We start from the raw sequence: 17587 nt of genomic DNA on the forward strand, positions 1-17587 counted from the left end.
ATGTACACACATATATACATGTATACATTATATATGCATATATACTATAAATATATGTTATATATACACATACTTATATACATAAACATTTTGTATACATATATACACACATATACTATAAATACATATATATCACATTATATTATATAGTGATCATGGTACCAGAATAGAATCTGATTAAAAGAAACACAAAGTACTGTCTATACTGCAGGAAGCTTATTGTATACAGAGGAAGCTAGTTTTGAAGTCTGATGACCTGGAATCCCAAATTGGTTCTTCCATTTCTCCTCATATAACTCTGGGCAAGTAAGTGACAACACTCTGGGTCTCATTTCCTGATCTGTAAAATGAGAAGATTGGACCAAAGGACTTCAAAATTTCTTCTTGTAAATCTGTGGCCTTTTGAGCCATAAATTTGAGCTAAAATCTCAGACTACTTCTGGCCATGTTGATCAAGGAAAACTTCATGGAGGAAGTGGAATTTTAAGGAGGATCTCATTGGATAGGTGATATTTCATCAGGCTACAGAGAGGGGGAAAAAGAGGGAGGGCATTCCAGGTATGAGCAAAAGAACAGCAATGTTGAGACTTGACTTTGGCTGTTTTCTTTAAAAGGAAACACCCCCCCCCCTGTCATCTTCTACAGAAGCCTGGTACAATTCCATTCTCTAATTTCTATTTTTAAGTCAAACAGCATTTAGGGCCAAAGCATGCCCTCTCCTTTCTTGGTGATGTTTCAAAGGATAGCAGAATCCTTTTTCTTTAATCATAAAATCCTCATCCAAGCTGCCATTTCCCCGACTTCTGCTTGAGTCCCAGAGACTCAAATTCAAAGGCAAACATAGACTTATGGAGACGGTTTAGGTTAACTGACAACTAAATGGAGAATCAGCATTTGGGCAGGAAAGGCATCAAGGGAGAGTCTATTTTCTCCACCTCAAGGTTTGGGTTGGAAAATCCTCTAGACTTAGCTGGCTGCCAAGTCCTGCCTTTCCCTAATTTCATGTTAAAACTCACATTCATTTCTTTTCTTTTTTTTTTTTTAATAAAGAAAAAGAGACCCTGTAGCTTTAACAACGGAGACCCAGTGAAAGGCTTCTCTCCAAACTTGTTCCCTGGCTTCTAAGTGACGAAACCCCGCTGTAATTTGAGAGCCTGGAGATCCTAAGGATATCATTAGCCAGAGGAAAAGCTCTGCATTACCAATCCAGGAGTTGGAATAGTAGCAGGCAGCCCAGAGCCCCAGACAGGACTATCTGCTCGCCAGAATCCCTTCCCTTGCCTGCTGCTTTTCCTCCCTTCGGCTCCGCTGCGCTCCATCTCCTAGGAGGAAAGGACCAGTCTTCCAGTGAGGGGGGAAAAAAAAGGGAATCCCCCGAGCAGACACTCCACCTGGATCCTCAGCGGGGGGACGGGGTCCCCTCCTTCCTCGGAAGCCAGAGACGCTGAATTGCTGCCAGGGAGAGGGGGGTCTCGGGAGGAAAGAGCCCAGGCTGAACCCCAAACTGCGAAGGAGATGATGTGCTTTGCGGTGAACCCACATGAAGCCTGCTAAGCGTCTGGGGTCTGGGATTCCGTCTGCTCCAGCAGGGCATTGACTTGGGGTGGGGAGGGGGCTGCTGCTTCTCCCTTGGCTCCATCTTCCCGTGACCTCTAACCTTCCACCCCCGACCTCCATCCTCAGCGTCCAGGATGCTGTGGTACATCTGGATGACCTTCCTCTGCCATCTGTGCCACGGCTATTTCGACGGGCCCCTGTACCCGGAGATGTCCAACGGGACCCTGCACCACTACTTCGTGCCGGACGGGGACTACGAAGAGAACGACGATCCGGAGAAGTGTCAGCTGCTCTTCCGAGTGAGTGACCACCGGCGCTGTGCCCAGGGGGAGCCGGGCCCGGCCGGCGGCCTGCTGAGCCTCACCCTGAGGGAGGAGTTCACCGTGCTGGGGCGCCAGGTGGAAGACGCGGGCAGGGTGCTGGAGGGCATCAGCAAGAGCATCTCCTACGACCTGGACGGCGAGGAGAGCTACGGCAAGTACCTGCGCCGGGAGTCCAATCAGATCGGGGACGCTTACTCCAACTCGGACAAGTCCCTCACCGAGCTGGAGAGCAAGTTCAAGCAGGGCCGCGAACAGGAGGGCCGGCACGACGGCAGGCTCAACGATGACTTTCTGGGGATGCTCATTCACACCCGCTCCCTGCTTAAGGAAACCCTGGACGTCTCCGCGGGGCTCAGGGATAAGTACGAGCTGCTCCACTTAACCATCCGGAGCCACGGCACCCGATTAGGGAGGCTCAAAAACGATTATCTCAAAGTGTAGAAGGGGCGAAGAGACTCTCCACACTCTAACTGCTCTTCCCAGCTTGTTTCCCCCTCCCCGATTGATACTTTGGATTTCCCTTGAAAAAGTAAGTCTGGGGCACTATTAAAAGCACAGCTCTATCACCCTGTTTGGTTTCTGTGGTGGATGTTGCTACAGAGTATTTTCTGCTTAAAAAAAAGCACGCCAGCAACTTCCCGAAGTGCTTTGGGATCATTCCTGATCATCTTCCCCTAACCCGTCCAGTTATTCCCATGTTTCGGAACTCACCTGGAAGCTGGGAAGTCAGCAGACTGCCCCCCCCCCCCTCCCCAAGGACTCTGAGCTCATGATCATTTGTTCCTCTTGGGAGAGTCATCAAACCTCAAACCTTAACCCAAGGGTTCATTTAGCAGTAAATCTCCGGGTCTATTCTTCGCTGCCTCCTTTTTCTCTTATTTATTAGCTGTGGTTTCCATCATTTTAGGGAAGGAATCGGCACTTGTACTCCCCTTCCAATGAGTGGGGAAATCTCTTCCCTGCCTTTCGAGATTAAAAAGGCTGTGAGACATGTGTCCCAGCTGTTGGGCTTACAAATCCCACTAAGCCAATGAGGGTCTTGCTGCCCCCGTGCTCCTCGGCTGGATTGTGTCCAGTTGAGTGCCTTTCGCACCTAAAAATGGCCAACTTTAAAAGGAAGAGCTGTTTGGGGTCCAACTTTAGATGCTCAACCTATGGGCTCTCAGTGTATCCTTTCAATATAGGGTTTCCAATATCTTTTGCTAAGTCCTGAGAACCTAATAACTCTTTAGTTGTCTTAAGTTTATTATTCAGACAATAAATGTATTCTCATGTTATCTCTCTCCTTCTTTTGTAACTTAAGGCTGTGATTGCCACTCATGTTTTAAAGAGTTGGCCAGTGATGGATGTCAAGCACATTTCTTAGACTAAGTATTAAATAAAGCAGGGAGAAGGATTTCTCATGTTGTTTCTTCGATCTTGACCAGCTCCTATTGTTTAAAAAAATACCAACAATCTCCTAGCCTGTGCCGGGACACTCATGGGTAAACTTCACAATTTTATGCACTGAGCTGGACTACTTAAAAGTATCTTGTGGAGACAGACAGGAAAAGTACACAGTTCTCCAGCAAGCTCCAGCAGCTTCACTGAGGAGCTGAGTGATTTCCAGAGCTGTTGGATTCCAGGAATTGCAGGGCCAGTAAGGACAGTACTAACCCTTTATATGTCATTTCAATAAATATTTAAAGAAGTGGAAATGAATTTTGCACTGTGTTTTATTCCTAAGCTCACTTCCCCCTTTCATCTCCTAGAGCCTTTACCATGGGGGTGGAGAGGTATACAGTAGAAGACCATTTTACACGCTCTAATTTTAATCATTGCATCTTTTTTGTTTGTCTTCATTTTTGCCCATGGAAAGAAGCCAGGGTGCTCCCTTGAAAAAGGGAAGAGGAGATGATCAGAACCAACTGCTGTGGAACTGAGTGATTTGAAAGTTTTCAGAACTACGCAGTTGCGATTTCAAATGGCAAACCCTAGAATAGTCAATGTCAGCTCGGAAATCTTACCCCTTAATTTTTCCACTTTTTTTATTTATTTGGAAGAAGAGTGTTACTTCCAATGTTCCTTTGTTTTTCATCCTTAAATCTTTCTTTTCTTTTGGGATTTCAGATGGAACTATAGATTCCAAGAACAATGAGATTTTTAAAAGTCATAGAAGGGTGCTTATTTCAGGGCTTCATTCACAAGTAACCTATTTTTCCCATAAGAATATATAAGAAAGTGGATCCCACACCACCCGTATCCTCATCTTCCTTCATGCAGGTTACCAAGAATCCCAGCAAAGTTATTGTTGCCTTTGGTGGAGTGAGAGCTGAATTCTCTGATCCTGAATCATTTCTCAAAGCTGGGTGAAGAGCCAGCAATCCCTCAGAATGGGGGTCAAACTACTCCAGAGAGCAAGTAGACATTTCCAGGTGGCAGCAGCTGTGGCCTGCTAGACATAAAGACTCGCATTAAGGGAATGTAGCTAGTGTCGTTTATGGAAGGGGTCCAATCCTTCCCAGATCTCCATTTCCCCAGCTCCTTGTTCTAATTGGAATTCCTTTGCTACTGGTGGGACAAATCCCATTAGCAGAGTTTTCTCTGGAAGAAAATGCACTTGACTAAAATTATGTGTAACTGTTCCAAATTAGAAAAATGTGTGGAAGGGAAGAGCTTGTAGAAATCTTCAGCTCCCATCCGAGGACTGGCCATGGCCAGTCACCTTACCTTTACCCTGGGAAATCTCTAAAACCAGCAATGTAGCATCCAGTCCATGGTGCTTCCCAGGCATCTTGGACTAAAAATGTAACTAACATCTACACAGTATGTAAATGTCCACAAAAATTCTTTATGTTTACATATATTATCTCATTAGAAATTCATACAATCACGGGAGGTAAATGGTATTATTATCCCCATTTTATAGATGAGGAAACTGAGGCAGACAAAAGTTAAGGGATTTGCTCAATCATACAGCTAATAAATCCCTGAGGCCAGATTTAAACTCAGGTTATATTGATTCCAAGTCTAGCTTTCTCTCCACTAAATTCCCCATTTCTCTCCTCAAAACTTTCCCCCCAATTTCTCCAAATTTAGCTGTAGGATCAAAAAAACTGAGTCCAAACTTCATTTTTGGGATGCTAACTATCAATGTGGCCTTCAGCAATCAGCTTCAGTATCTTTAACAAGAGAAGATCAAAGTAAATGGCCTCTGACGTCCCTTCCATTGTAGACCTATATAAGCCACCCCCAATATACTGGACCTTTGCTTCCAAAGCCACTATCCAGAACTCCATCTTCAGAAGTTATTTTTAGGGTGTCTATGAACCTATCCATATTATAGCTTTTTTATCTACATATACACATGCCCAAGACTCCAGTCTAGACCATCTGTAAGCTTCCATCTTATTTAAGAAGGGCTGGCAACCAGGTGCTGCTCATGGTCATTGAGAACAACCCTGTCCTCCAGTCTCCCTGGGCAGTTGCAGGTGTAGGTTTAGGGAGGCTACTGAAGTGAATATATACTTTCACAAACTTTTTAGCCTTCCATTTACACTCTACTAATGACATAAGGATAGGTCTGTGTAAGTGGGGCCTCAAATCTTAGCATGTTAAACATATTTAATAACTCACTTAAAAATTTCCCTGAAGCACATGGAAGATATATAATAATCATGACAGGAAATTCAACAAATGAGGCTTTCTTAGGATCTGGACTCCTGAAAAGTGAGGCCATGGGTCACCACGCTAAAAAGGACCTTGGGGATCTCATCTAACTCACCTCTCTTTCTCATTGTACAGGAAAGCCCCAGAGAACAGCAGCCACTCACAAAGCCACACAGTGAGTTCTTGGCAGAGCCTCTTAAACAGAAAAGCATCTTGGGTGGGAAATGAAAAATACTAAATTTAGAACAGAAAAGTCTGAATGGATTAGTGAAACATTGTAAGTTAGAAGTTTTCCAGAGGGATCAGTCATAAATAGGAGTGAGTTGTAATAATTAACATAGTATCATGGATTTAAAGCTGGTGTGAATCACAAAAGTCATCCAGGCTTTTATTTACAAATGAGGGAAACTGAGGTGCAGGGAAGTTAATTACCTTGACTAGGGTCATACATCCTGTAGTTGAGCTAAAATATTCCAATTCTAAATCCAGTACTCTTTCTCGGGTAGCTCCCATGCTTCCTTGTCATTTAGTAGGTTGGTAAGGAAGGAACATTATCTTCATCCAAAATTAAAGTAAATGAAAAGAATCACTAATATATTTTCCAGAAATACTAGTTGAGCAGCTTTGACTTAAAATGAAGTCATAAAATAAGGGGCCATAAAGTCTTGAAGAAGAGATAAGGAAACATGTTTCTTCCCAGAGAAAGGAGATAGGGGATTACTGGTATTCTACTTTGACAGGCAAACTATTTATGATAGAGTTTTGTTTTGTTTTGTTTTTTCTTTTATTCTTTTCTTTTGTTACACAAGAAGGCTCAATTTTTGATGGGGACTGGGAGGAATAGATGGTTGATATAAAGACAAAAGCATTAACAAAATATTTTTGAAGAATGGACACTTTTGGCAGTCTATTCCCTTTTTTAACCCTTCTATAATCCTATTCACATTATCATTGGAGTTGAGATGAAAAATAGAATGTGATGGTTGAGGAACACAGTCCCCTACTGGGTATTTAAATAATTTGCATAATCTCCTCAGGAATCACAACCCTTCCACATACCTTAGGAGATACTCTTTTGAGTTACTATGGTCAAAATATGAAACAAGTAGTGATAACCTCTCCCCATTTATCAGCTGACCCACAGATGAAAGCCACATGGCCCTGGACGGTTTATATTCAAAAGTTTTCCAGTAGGAGAAAAGCCTGTGTTCTTCTGATATAGATCTCTGGAATCCAGGGCCACCTCTGGGTCAGTGAGACAACAAAGAAAGACCTAAGTAAAGGGCCATAATTTTCAATCTGACTTCAAGAGTGTGGGGAAATCAGTCTCTTGGTACAACTTTGGAAAGAGATAGAATATGGCTTGAAAATCAATTTGGAATCCTCTCCTTTGACATATTGCCAAGGTCCATTACTTCTAGATGTCAGAGTTATAACCAGAATTTTATCTTCTGTCATTACAATTTTGTGTTAGCGTTATCAAGAGATAATAGAGTACAACTGAGACCTAGAAAGGTTAAGTCACTGACTCTAAATCAAATAGGTGGTAGGACCTACTGTGCTAAGTTTAAGGGAGTTGAAAACTTTAGATTAATTCATTTAACATGCATTTATTATGCATCTACTATATATTACAGAATCTTACTTTTCTAGATACTAGAGATACAGAAATAGAATGCCCCTACCCTCAAGGAAATAACATTTTATGGGAGGAAAGAACACAAACATAGGAACATAAGACTTATCTCCTCCAAGTGCTTCATTTTCCTGATAAGAACAATGAAACTGAAAAAATTAAAATGATTCCTCAGGATAATGCAGACTTGTAAATATCTGGGTTTGTTCTTTTGCTCTTGAATCCAAACTTAGAATTCTCTCCACTGCATCATGCAAATATATGTCAGTAAATAAAATATAATTTGAAATATAAAATACAGAGCAAATACAAAACATTTTCAGTAATGATTGTCCTCATGGAGCTTCCAGTCTTAAATGGAATAAAATGTAATCATAGATACTCTATCGTTCAACATAATATAGAGAATGTGATGGAAAAGTAAAGAAGCAAGTTACTATCAATCAAGGACATAAATAACATCAGTCCCATTATATAATGCTGTACTCAGGGCAAATCTCAGAGGAAATTCTACAATAATTATCCCCACTTTACAGATGAGAAAGTTAGGACAAGACAGATTGGGTAATGTGTTCCATATCACACATCCGATAAGTGCCAGAGGCAAGACACAAATCCAAGATTTTTCAACTCAAAGATTATTCTTATGTTGCATATGCAATGCTTACTTGTGTAGATTTATTCTTTATGACATCCCTATTAAGCAGTAATCCAGAGTCCACTTGAAAGCCTCCAATGACTATTTCTTCCTTCCCTCCTAAGGCAGACAATTCTACTTTTGGACCAGATTTTTTAATTAGTCCAGATAATTATAGAAGCTTGCACTCAAAGGATCACGGGATCATTAGTTTAAAGCTCCAAAGAACCTGAGCAATCATCAAGTCCAAATCTTTCTCTTGTAGATGAGAAGACAAATTGAGAAAACTTATATGACTGGTCTAAGATCAAACAGCTACATAAATGTAGGAAGTGAGATTCACTACCAAGTCTCTCTATTTTCCCTCCCAAACAGGATGAAAACCTGTCTCTCATTTTTAACATATTCTAAAGGATGTAAACCACTTTCCTCAAAATAGCATTATAACATAGATAATAAAAATATTATTTTCTCCATTTTATAGATGATAAAACTGGTGATCTGAAAGGTCAAGGGACTTGCCCCAACGTCAAGTCAATAAGAATTTATTAAGTGTTTACCACATACCCAACATGGACAACTAGGTGTAGAGAGCATGGACCTGGAGTCAGAAGAACCTGAGTTCAAATTCCAAGTTAGACATTTATTAGCTGTGTGACTCTGAGCAAGTAACATAATGCAAATTTGTAAAAACATTCCAATATTTTTTCCAAGAAAAGCCCATGGACACCATTGGCACATTATGGTTTCATGGAATGGGTCATAAAGAGTCAGGCACAATTGAATAACTGAATGACAATTTCCTCAGTACTGCTAAACAAGGGAAATGAAAAAAAAATGCAGAAATATGGTCCCTACTTCTCAAGAGCTCACTTGATGATAGAGAAGTCAAGGTGTTAATATCTGTCTATATAAAGCAAATTGAAAATAATCTAAAGGGAAGGTATTAACAAAAGGCTTGAATTAAGTGCATAAGTACCTTGCAAGAATCCTATCAGAAAACTGGGAAAAGGCCTTTTGTAGAAGGTAGTATTTGAGCTAAGCCTTGAAGGAAACCAGAGAATTAAGGAAACAGATGATGATGGAGCGCAGTACAGGTGATGAGAATATTCAGTTAAAAAAATCCTATGTGAGGGACAGCAAAGCTATCAATGTTGCTGAATCACAGAGTACTGAGTATCAGGCAAGGCATAAAATCTAAGAATATTAAAAAGACAGGAAATAGAACCAGTAATGAAGAGAGGGTTTTATATTTGATCCTAGCAGTAACAGGGCAACACTTGGAGTTTATTAAGTTGAAACAGTGTGTTAACAATCGGATCTGTTCTTCAGGAAGATCTATCACTCACTCAGGTGAGTGGAGGATTTTCTAGAGAAGAGAAAGACTTGGGGCAAGGATACTAACTTCAATATTATTATAATAATCCAGGTATGAAGTGATGGGGGTCTGCATTGTGATAGTGTCAGAGGAGGTAAAGGGTTATATACAAGAGTTGTCACAAAAGTAAAATCAATAAGTCAGCAAAAGATTGAATACAGAAGAAGAATGATGAGATAAGGAGAAAGTAAGGATGAACATAGGATAAGATCCTGAGTGGGAGGCTAATGGTACTTTGAGCAGTAACAGGGAAATTAGGAAGAAAGTAAGATTTCAGGGAGGCATCAGGGGGAGAAGGGGCAAAGATAATGAGTTCAGTTCGCACAGGATGAGTTTAAGATGTCTATTTGACATCCTATTCTAGATATCCAGTAGGTAGTTAGAAATGGGGAGTAAACATTAGGAGAAAAGTTAAGAGTTGGATAAATAAACCTGAAAATTATTTGTGTAGAGATGATTGTTGAATCTTCAGGAGCTAATGAGACAGTAGGTGAATGGAATAGACTAAAGGGAAAAGAGAAGAGAACCCAAGAGACAATTTTGCATTATATCCAGTATTAGCAGAAATGATTCAGCAAAGGAGACTGAAAAAGAGGAGTAAATAGGTGAGAGGAAAAAGATCATCAAAGAGTAGAGGGTGATTAATGTTGAAAAATGCAGGGATGTCAAAAATTATGAGGATTGAGACAAGGCTATTAGATTTGACAGTAAAAAGTTATTGGTTACTTTGGAAAAAGAAGTTTCAGCTGAATGATGAGATCAGAAGCTAAAATAAAGTTTAACATAGAGTGAGGAAAAAGAGAAATTCCAATTGTAAATGGCCTTCTCCAGTTATTGAACTATGAAAGGAAGGAGAGACATAGGATTATAGCTAGTGAGGATGGACAGAACAAGTGAAGATTTTTTTAAAATGGAGACAAGGATATGTTTATAGATAATAATGAAGCATAGGAAACAGGGAGAGATTGAAGTGACAGAGAAATAGCAAGGTATAATCTACTGGAGAGAACAAAATAGAATCATGTAGAGGGATTTGGTTTGGCAAGGAAGACTACTTACTTCTTCATATGAATTAGAGTGAAGGAGGAGATAGTGGAAGGAGGCATCTGACTGATATGAAATGAGATGGGAAGGAAGAATTCTCAGCAAATAGCCTCAGTTTTTTTTTCTTTAAAGTGTAAGACAAAGGGTCTTTTTCAAATGTCAGTTTGGGGGCAAGAGGAATCATGGGAAGTTGAATAAGAATAAAAAGTTTGGAAAAGCCATTGTGAATGATTGAATCAATTGGAAGCACTGCAAAAGGATTGTCTTTGAAGCAGTGGCGTTATAGAACACAAATTTGTAGATGACTCAGTAAGTAGTTTCATGATGTACCAGCAAGGAAACAAGAGCGAAGTCAATGGATGGTTGGAATAACATATGGTTGAGCTTGGCAAGGCATGATACACAATAGGATAAGGATTTCCTTATAAGGGATTCAAGAGAAGACAGTACACAGTTGAAATAGTTCAACAAGGTGTCAAAATGGGGAAAAGGGAGAGAGCATATAGCTAGCTAGTGCTTCGCTGATAGCCTGAGAGAGTGCCAAAGTGTTGAAAGATTGCAGGTCACTGTGAAGATAGTGCAGAGGGAGCAATGGAATGCCAACTATGATTAGATAAAGAAAGTCAGGATCCCATAACCAGCAAGAATCAGAATTGTGATTTCAGATCTCTTGCAGCTCCAAATCCAAGACACCTTCCCCTGAAGATTTATTTACATGGAACCAAGTTACACATTTTTGCAACTTCCATCATTTAATAAATTCTGCTTCCCCCTGAGCCCATCTATGATGAATCAAGGCTTGCTTTCCTTTGGTCACTTTGAAAACAGATTTGAAGGAAGCTATATACAAAACTACTGATCTAAAACCTTTCATTTCAAATCCAAGCATCTCCAATTGCTTCAAACAATCCCCAAACATCTTTTCCCCCATTTAAATGTTATATTAAGGATTGCAGGGAATAGATAGAGTGGTTCAGAGCAAGAACAAGGAGAAGGTAATATAGACAGGTGCAGATATATATATATATATATATATGTATATATGTATATATATGTATATATTTATATATATATGTATATGTTCTTTTAAGTCTCACATGTTCCTCAATTCCCGAGTCCTCTGTGAACTTTTCTTCACTATTTTATTTTTCCCCCAAGAAAAGACAGTGTATATGTCAATAGATTGCAGTTTACTAAAAGAAATTTGACAGCTATGATTAATTACATAAACTTTAAAGTTTCAAGTTTGGCAGAGATCACTGGCTTTTTCCATCAATAAAAAGTTTCCTCCTGAAGGCAGTTAAGGAAATGTGCAGCCCAAATCTCTTCTCTTGCTTTGATCTCTGCCCAAATATCATCCCAATACCAATCAAACTGTGGTCCTCTGTTCAGTTTTCAAAATATATGCTTTGCAGGCAATCTGAGTAAGTCAACCACTAACATTTTCCACATGATAGCATTGTACACATCTAATTACAAAGAATAAGAAGCTAGTGGGATTTCTTTGCGTTGTCTTTTGTCCACACTGAAAGGCTTGATTTTCTCTTTCCAAGCTTTCTACCTTTCCATCCTCTTGTCTATCCTTTGCTTCTCTGCTTTATTTTCCTCTAAAAGAACTCACTGGTTTTTCAGTTCTTAGGATTATAGAGAACAGAGCTGGAAACAACCTTAGAGACTTTCTCATTCCAATTTCTTCATTTTTCATAAGAGGATATTGACACTCAAGGGATATCAATCCAAGCCTCCTGACTCCCATAACCAACGTATTTTCTCCCTACATTGTTCAAACATATCCCATCCTGGACCAGTTTGGGAAGTCAGCCTTAAAAGTAGCATCACACTTAAACTTGAGTTTGTTTAAGAAAGCATCGTTTATCCTGTGAATTCAGGAATTAAAAATTTTTTTTGACCTTTTACTATTCCATGACTATGTTTCTATTTTAGAAGAAATCCAATTCAATTCCAGTACCTCTAAAGAACCTAGTAGGAATGGTTCTGTGTTTGTTGTGAGGATATAACCCTTGCCTTGGGAAAGCTTATTGGTTAGATACAACACATACACAAATAAGTAAATGTAAAGCATATATCGAATAATTAAGAAGAATATAATTAATTAAGAAGAAGAAAATATCACAACAGAAACAACATCAACTTTTCAGAATTAGAAGGACTATCTTGGAGAAAAAAATCAAAGACTGAACCAAAATGTTTTGTTATAGAGGGATGAGAGAGTAGGGAGAGGAGAGGGATTTGGATCTTTATAAATAGAGAGAGAGGAGGTATTTTAGTAAAGTATATCTATATTATTTGCACAAACTATTACCTGTGACTGAAAGACATTCTCATCTTTCACCTTTTTCCTTATAAAATACTGAATTTCTTTCAGACCTCAACTTAAGTAATATCTCTAAATGAAGTTTTCTCTAATTCCCCCATAAACTGTTAGACCTTTCCCAAAATTATCTCTATTTGGCATATATATTTGGTATATATTTTGTATAAACTTACACACATACATTGAGAATAAGCTCCCTGAGGGCAGAGATGTTTTCCATCCACATTTATATTCCCAGTGGCTAGCAGAGCATCTGGCACAGAGGAGTTGCTTAACTCTTTTTGAATAGTTAACTCATTCCTTCATCAAATAAGATAGCATGATGTAATGGAGAGACTGGTCAACCTCAGTTCTGTTATTTACTCTATGTGTGCTCCTTGAGCAGGTCATTTGCCACTTCCCTCCTCACCAAAATGGTTTGGAGAGGTGGATCTTCAAGGTCCCTTTCAGGGCAAAATCTGTGTTTCTGAATACAAGGACTTCAAGCTCATATCACAAAAAGATTAAGGGTTAGAACTGGGGATGTTCAGCTTGGAGAAGAGAATCCCGAGTATGGAACTAAAAATTGTCTTCCACTAATGAAAATATTAATTTACAGAAATGGGATTAGACATGTTCTACCTGGGCCCAGAAGGAAGAAGCTGCAAATTTAATAAATATATAGGGCTTGACTGAGGATATATTCATCATCCTAAGTTCAAATCTGCTCTCAGACACTTACTAGCTTTGTTATCTTGGACAAGTCACTTAACAATGTTGACCTCAGTTTCCTTATCTGTATAAAGTAAGCTGGAGAAGAAAATGGCAATCCACTTCAGTATTTCTGCCAATAAATCCCCAAATGGAATTATGAAGAGTCAGACATGACTGAAACAACTGAACAACAATGAGATCACTCTCAGCTCTGAAGTCCTATGATTCTTCAGAAAATTCAGTTTAACAATATATGAACTTGGGGGGAAAATGCACTCAAGCTGAAAAATATTGGCTAGAGTAGCTCTGCAGATAAAAAATTATATCCTGTAATACATTTTTCCATAGCCTATTTTCCAAGAATATGGGATGACAAATATTATTTGCATTATATAAACAGAATGTTTGGAGTTAGAGATGGCTTCTAGTTTCCTCAGAAAAATATCTTTATTTAAAGTAAAATCTGAGCTGGTTTTTCATTTGTATTCACTGGAAACTTTAATAAATTAAACTTTTAAATATTATTGCTACTGTGATTTTTTTTTTATATATAGGCCTATGCCATCACTATAAGTAGACCTCAAAGATTAAGTGCCTTCTACAAATACAGATGAATATGTATTCTGTCCTAGCTTAGTTTTCTGGGGCATTGAGAAACTTAAAGGACTTATCCAAGGTTACTCAGCCAGAATGTGTCAGAGGTGGCCCTTAAATTCATATCTTTATGACATATCTTTCTGGCACTCTATGTTGTCTTTTGCAACTTCTAATAAAAATAATAAAGAAATGTATTTTTCTTCATAATTCAATATTTAAAGTACCTGTGACTCAGTAAATATAGACATTTCTTTTCATGATACAACACTAACCTCTCCATGCCTGGGAGCTCCAGGCCAAATCTAAGGCCTAGTTTTGTACAGACTATTTTTACATTTAAAAATGTAAAACTATTCTTAGCTGGTTTGGCCATATAAAAACAGAGTGGTAGTTTGCCAACCTCTGGCTTAGTTGAAGGTCTTTATGAATTACAATCAATGAGAAATTAATTTCTCTGTATTTTCCCAGAAGCGTCCTCAACCAGCACCCATTTCGGAGTATAACACCCAAAGATAAAAACCCTGAAGCCTTACCCATGTGGTAGAAGTTTCCAAAACTTGTACTCTCCTATGTCTTTTGTGAACCCCGGGAACGTCAACAGCACAATGTCACCCTTCAGTGGAGACTTATATTCCAGTTCTCTAACAGACCTATAATATCATCTATTCCTTTTATTTTTTATTTATGATTTATTAATCATCTCCTATATGCTAAGAATTCTGCTAAAAGTGGGGATACAAACACAAAAAAAATTAAATTCTACTCTCAACATTCTAACACAGGAGTCAGTGACATAAAAGGGTATACAAACATAGACAATATAAAGAGAATCATATAAATAAATATGAAGAGTTAAGTACTAAGTAACTTCAGAAGGAAACAACAGTAATTGTAGAAAAGACATTAGCCAAAAAAAGCTTTATGTAGAAGGTGATGCTTGATTTGAGTCTTGAAGATAGAGATTTTATGAAGAAAGGATGAGGAAACTATGCTTTGGGCATGTGAGACAGCCCATGCACAGAAAGGAAGTACCTATACTATGTGCTGGGGGCTGTGCTATAAAATTTATAATTACACTGGCAACTCTGTGGAAGATGGACTAGAGAAGGAAGAGATTTGAGGGAGACTAATTAGGAAATGATTGCAAAAATGTAGGCAAGAAGTAAGAAAGCCTTGACTATGGCAGTGGTCATTTGAGTAGAAGGAAGGGGACATAGGAATAATTAAGAAGAATATAATTAATTAAGAAGAAGAAAATATCACAACAGAAACAACATCAACTTTTCAGAATTAGAAGGACTATCTTGGAGAAAAAAAATCAAAGATTGAACCAAAATGTTTTGTTATAGAGGGATGAGAGAGTAGGGAGAGGAGAGGGATTTGGATCTTTATAAATATATAGAGAGGAGGGATTTTAGTGAAGTATATCTATATTATTTGCACAAACTATTACCTGTGACTGAAAGACATTCTCATCTTTCACCTTTTTCCTTATAAAATACTGAATTTCTTTCAGACCTCAACTTAAGTAATATCTCTAAATGAAGTTTTAGAGATAGAAATGACAAGATTTGGCAACCATTTAGAAATGTGAAATAGGGAGGGAGACAGTGAATAGATGTGAAGATGGGCTTCGGAGGTTGTCAGTGTAGGAGACCAGAATAGTGTTATCTCTAATAGTAATAGAGATATTTGAAAGAAAAACAAGTGATGAGGAGAGAGAATTAGTTTAATTTTTAGACACACAATCTCTGGAAATTCAAATTTGAAATGTACTTTAGTATGAGGAACTGAAGATAAGTGAGAGATTGTGACTCATTACTTGGATCTGAACTTCATCCTTCTAGAGATGATAATTAATTAGACTAATGAGAGTTGATGAGGTCACCAAGAAAGAGTTTAAAGAGAGAAGAAATAGGATCCAGGACAGATCCTTAGGGAATACCCAAAGTTAGAAGAAATAGATGCAAAGGAGAATGAGATAGGGTGGTTGGACAAATAGGAAAGCCAGGAAAAAATGTCCCAAAATCCATTAAGGAATTTTGAGAAAGAAGTGATCAAGCGTGTCAAATACAGCAAATTGATCAACAACGAAGATAATCTGAGAACAATATATCCAATTTGGCATTTAAGAGATCATTGGAAACTTTGGAGAAAACAGTTGTAACTGAGTGATGAGGTTAAAGGCTAGATTACAAAGGTTCAATAATGAGAGAAAGTTACAAGAAGAGACTATTAAATGGCGACCATATAGTTGGAGTAAAGCAAACCAATGGCAATCCAAATGCTCAATTATCACCCAACACAAAGACATGAGAACCAAAGAATGCCCAAATATGATGCATTGACCACCTATAGTGGAGATCGAGGACAAATATCGCAAGGAACGGGTTGCCAAAGGTAGGTATAATGTACAATTTTGGTGGGAATATTGGCATTTTTGTGATCACAGCTCCAATGATATATTGGAATACATTTTGAAGGATGAGGGAGGAGAGGAGATGATATATATCATATTTGCCTTATTAATAGTACTCTGATTAAATTAAATCTGAAATATAATTGTGTTTCTGTTCAGTAAAAGAAGCCTGGAGAGGGACATGGCATGGCCCTATGCTCTTGGGTGAAGATCACAGGAAAAATACACCAGGAACTGCGAGACAGTCTTCTCTTTGAAGTCTGCCCTGAGCCAAGTTTTTCACAGTTCTTTGTCAAGATTTTGTCATTTGTGTTCCATCTGTCTCATGCTTTGCTTCCCATAATGACTCTACTCTATACACATACATATATAGACTGTTTACCAAAATATAACCTCTTTTCATCTGCATTCAAACTCTTTCATAAAGACCTGACCACAAGCTCATTTGGAAGAATAAACTCAGCTATTTTGGGCTTGGGATGAAAAGAAGGTACTTTATATCAACTTTTTTCCCTACAAAAACAGTTGAACAGATTTTCCTAAACCTTTCCCAAAAGTTGCATGTTTGGGTTGAGATCAGCTATGGAAAGACTCACCCTAAAGACAGAATTTGGAGACGGTTATTAATGGCAAAAAATAAAAAAATAAACTGCAAATTGGAATAGAAATACATAGGGAAATTTGAATTATGGTTTGCATTCTCTCCCATTTCCTTTAAAAAATAGCAAGATTGACTACAAGTCCAAGCTCCTAATAGAAGGCATCCCTTAGTGTAGTATAAATATTTCTTTTTTTTTTTCCTTTAGCAGATTGCTGAAGTTGGAAGTCACCTCATCTCCCTGTGCCTTAATTTCTTCATTTGGTAAAATGAAAGGGTTGGACATTACCTTTAAGGTCCCTTCCAAATATGACCTTGGAACACAAGATAGAACACAGAATGTTTAAACTGGAAAGACACCAGGCAGCATCCTGTCTAGCGCCTTCATTCTACAGGCAGGAAAAATAAGGACAGAAAAGGGGAAATCACTTTCTCTATGTCATGTTGAGTCTGTAGCAGAGCCAGGACTGTAACAGAGGCCTCCTGATTTCCAAGCCAGTTCATTCCCCATCGTAGTGTGAAGTCAGGTTACAAAGAAAATTAGTAATGGGCGTTAGTCATCAAGAGATCCCTCATAAAATTCCTCATAGAATTTTCATAAAATTCTTCCTAGAATACTTGACTCTAACATAGTGATGTCATTTCAGTTCTCTTGGAGAATGAAGGACATCCACCATAGAATTTTACAGAATAAAAGTGCCTCAAGTGCCTCAACAATTTTT

General features: G+C 38.5%; 1 protein-coding gene across 1 annotated transcript; it reads left to right on the forward strand.

Annotated features, from left to right (window-relative positions):
* Positions 1–703: 703 nt before the first annotated feature.
* Positions 704–3577, forward strand: FIBIN (fin bud initiation factor homolog). Its single transcript, XM_074275535.1, has one exon. The coding sequence runs from the start codon at positions 1692–1694 to the stop codon at positions 2319–2321; it is 630 nt and encodes a 209-aa protein (XP_074131636.1). The 5' UTR covers positions 704–1691; the 3' UTR covers positions 2322–3577.
* The last annotated feature ends 14010 nt before the right edge of the window (positions 3578–17587 follow it).

Source organism: Sminthopsis crassicaudata, chromosome 6 (genome assembly GCF_048593235.1).
Source record: "Sminthopsis crassicaudata isolate SCR6 chromosome 6, ASM4859323v1, whole genome shotgun sequence".
NCBI classification, from domain to species: domain Eukaryota; kingdom Metazoa; phylum Chordata; class Mammalia; order Dasyuromorphia; family Dasyuridae; genus Sminthopsis; species Sminthopsis crassicaudata.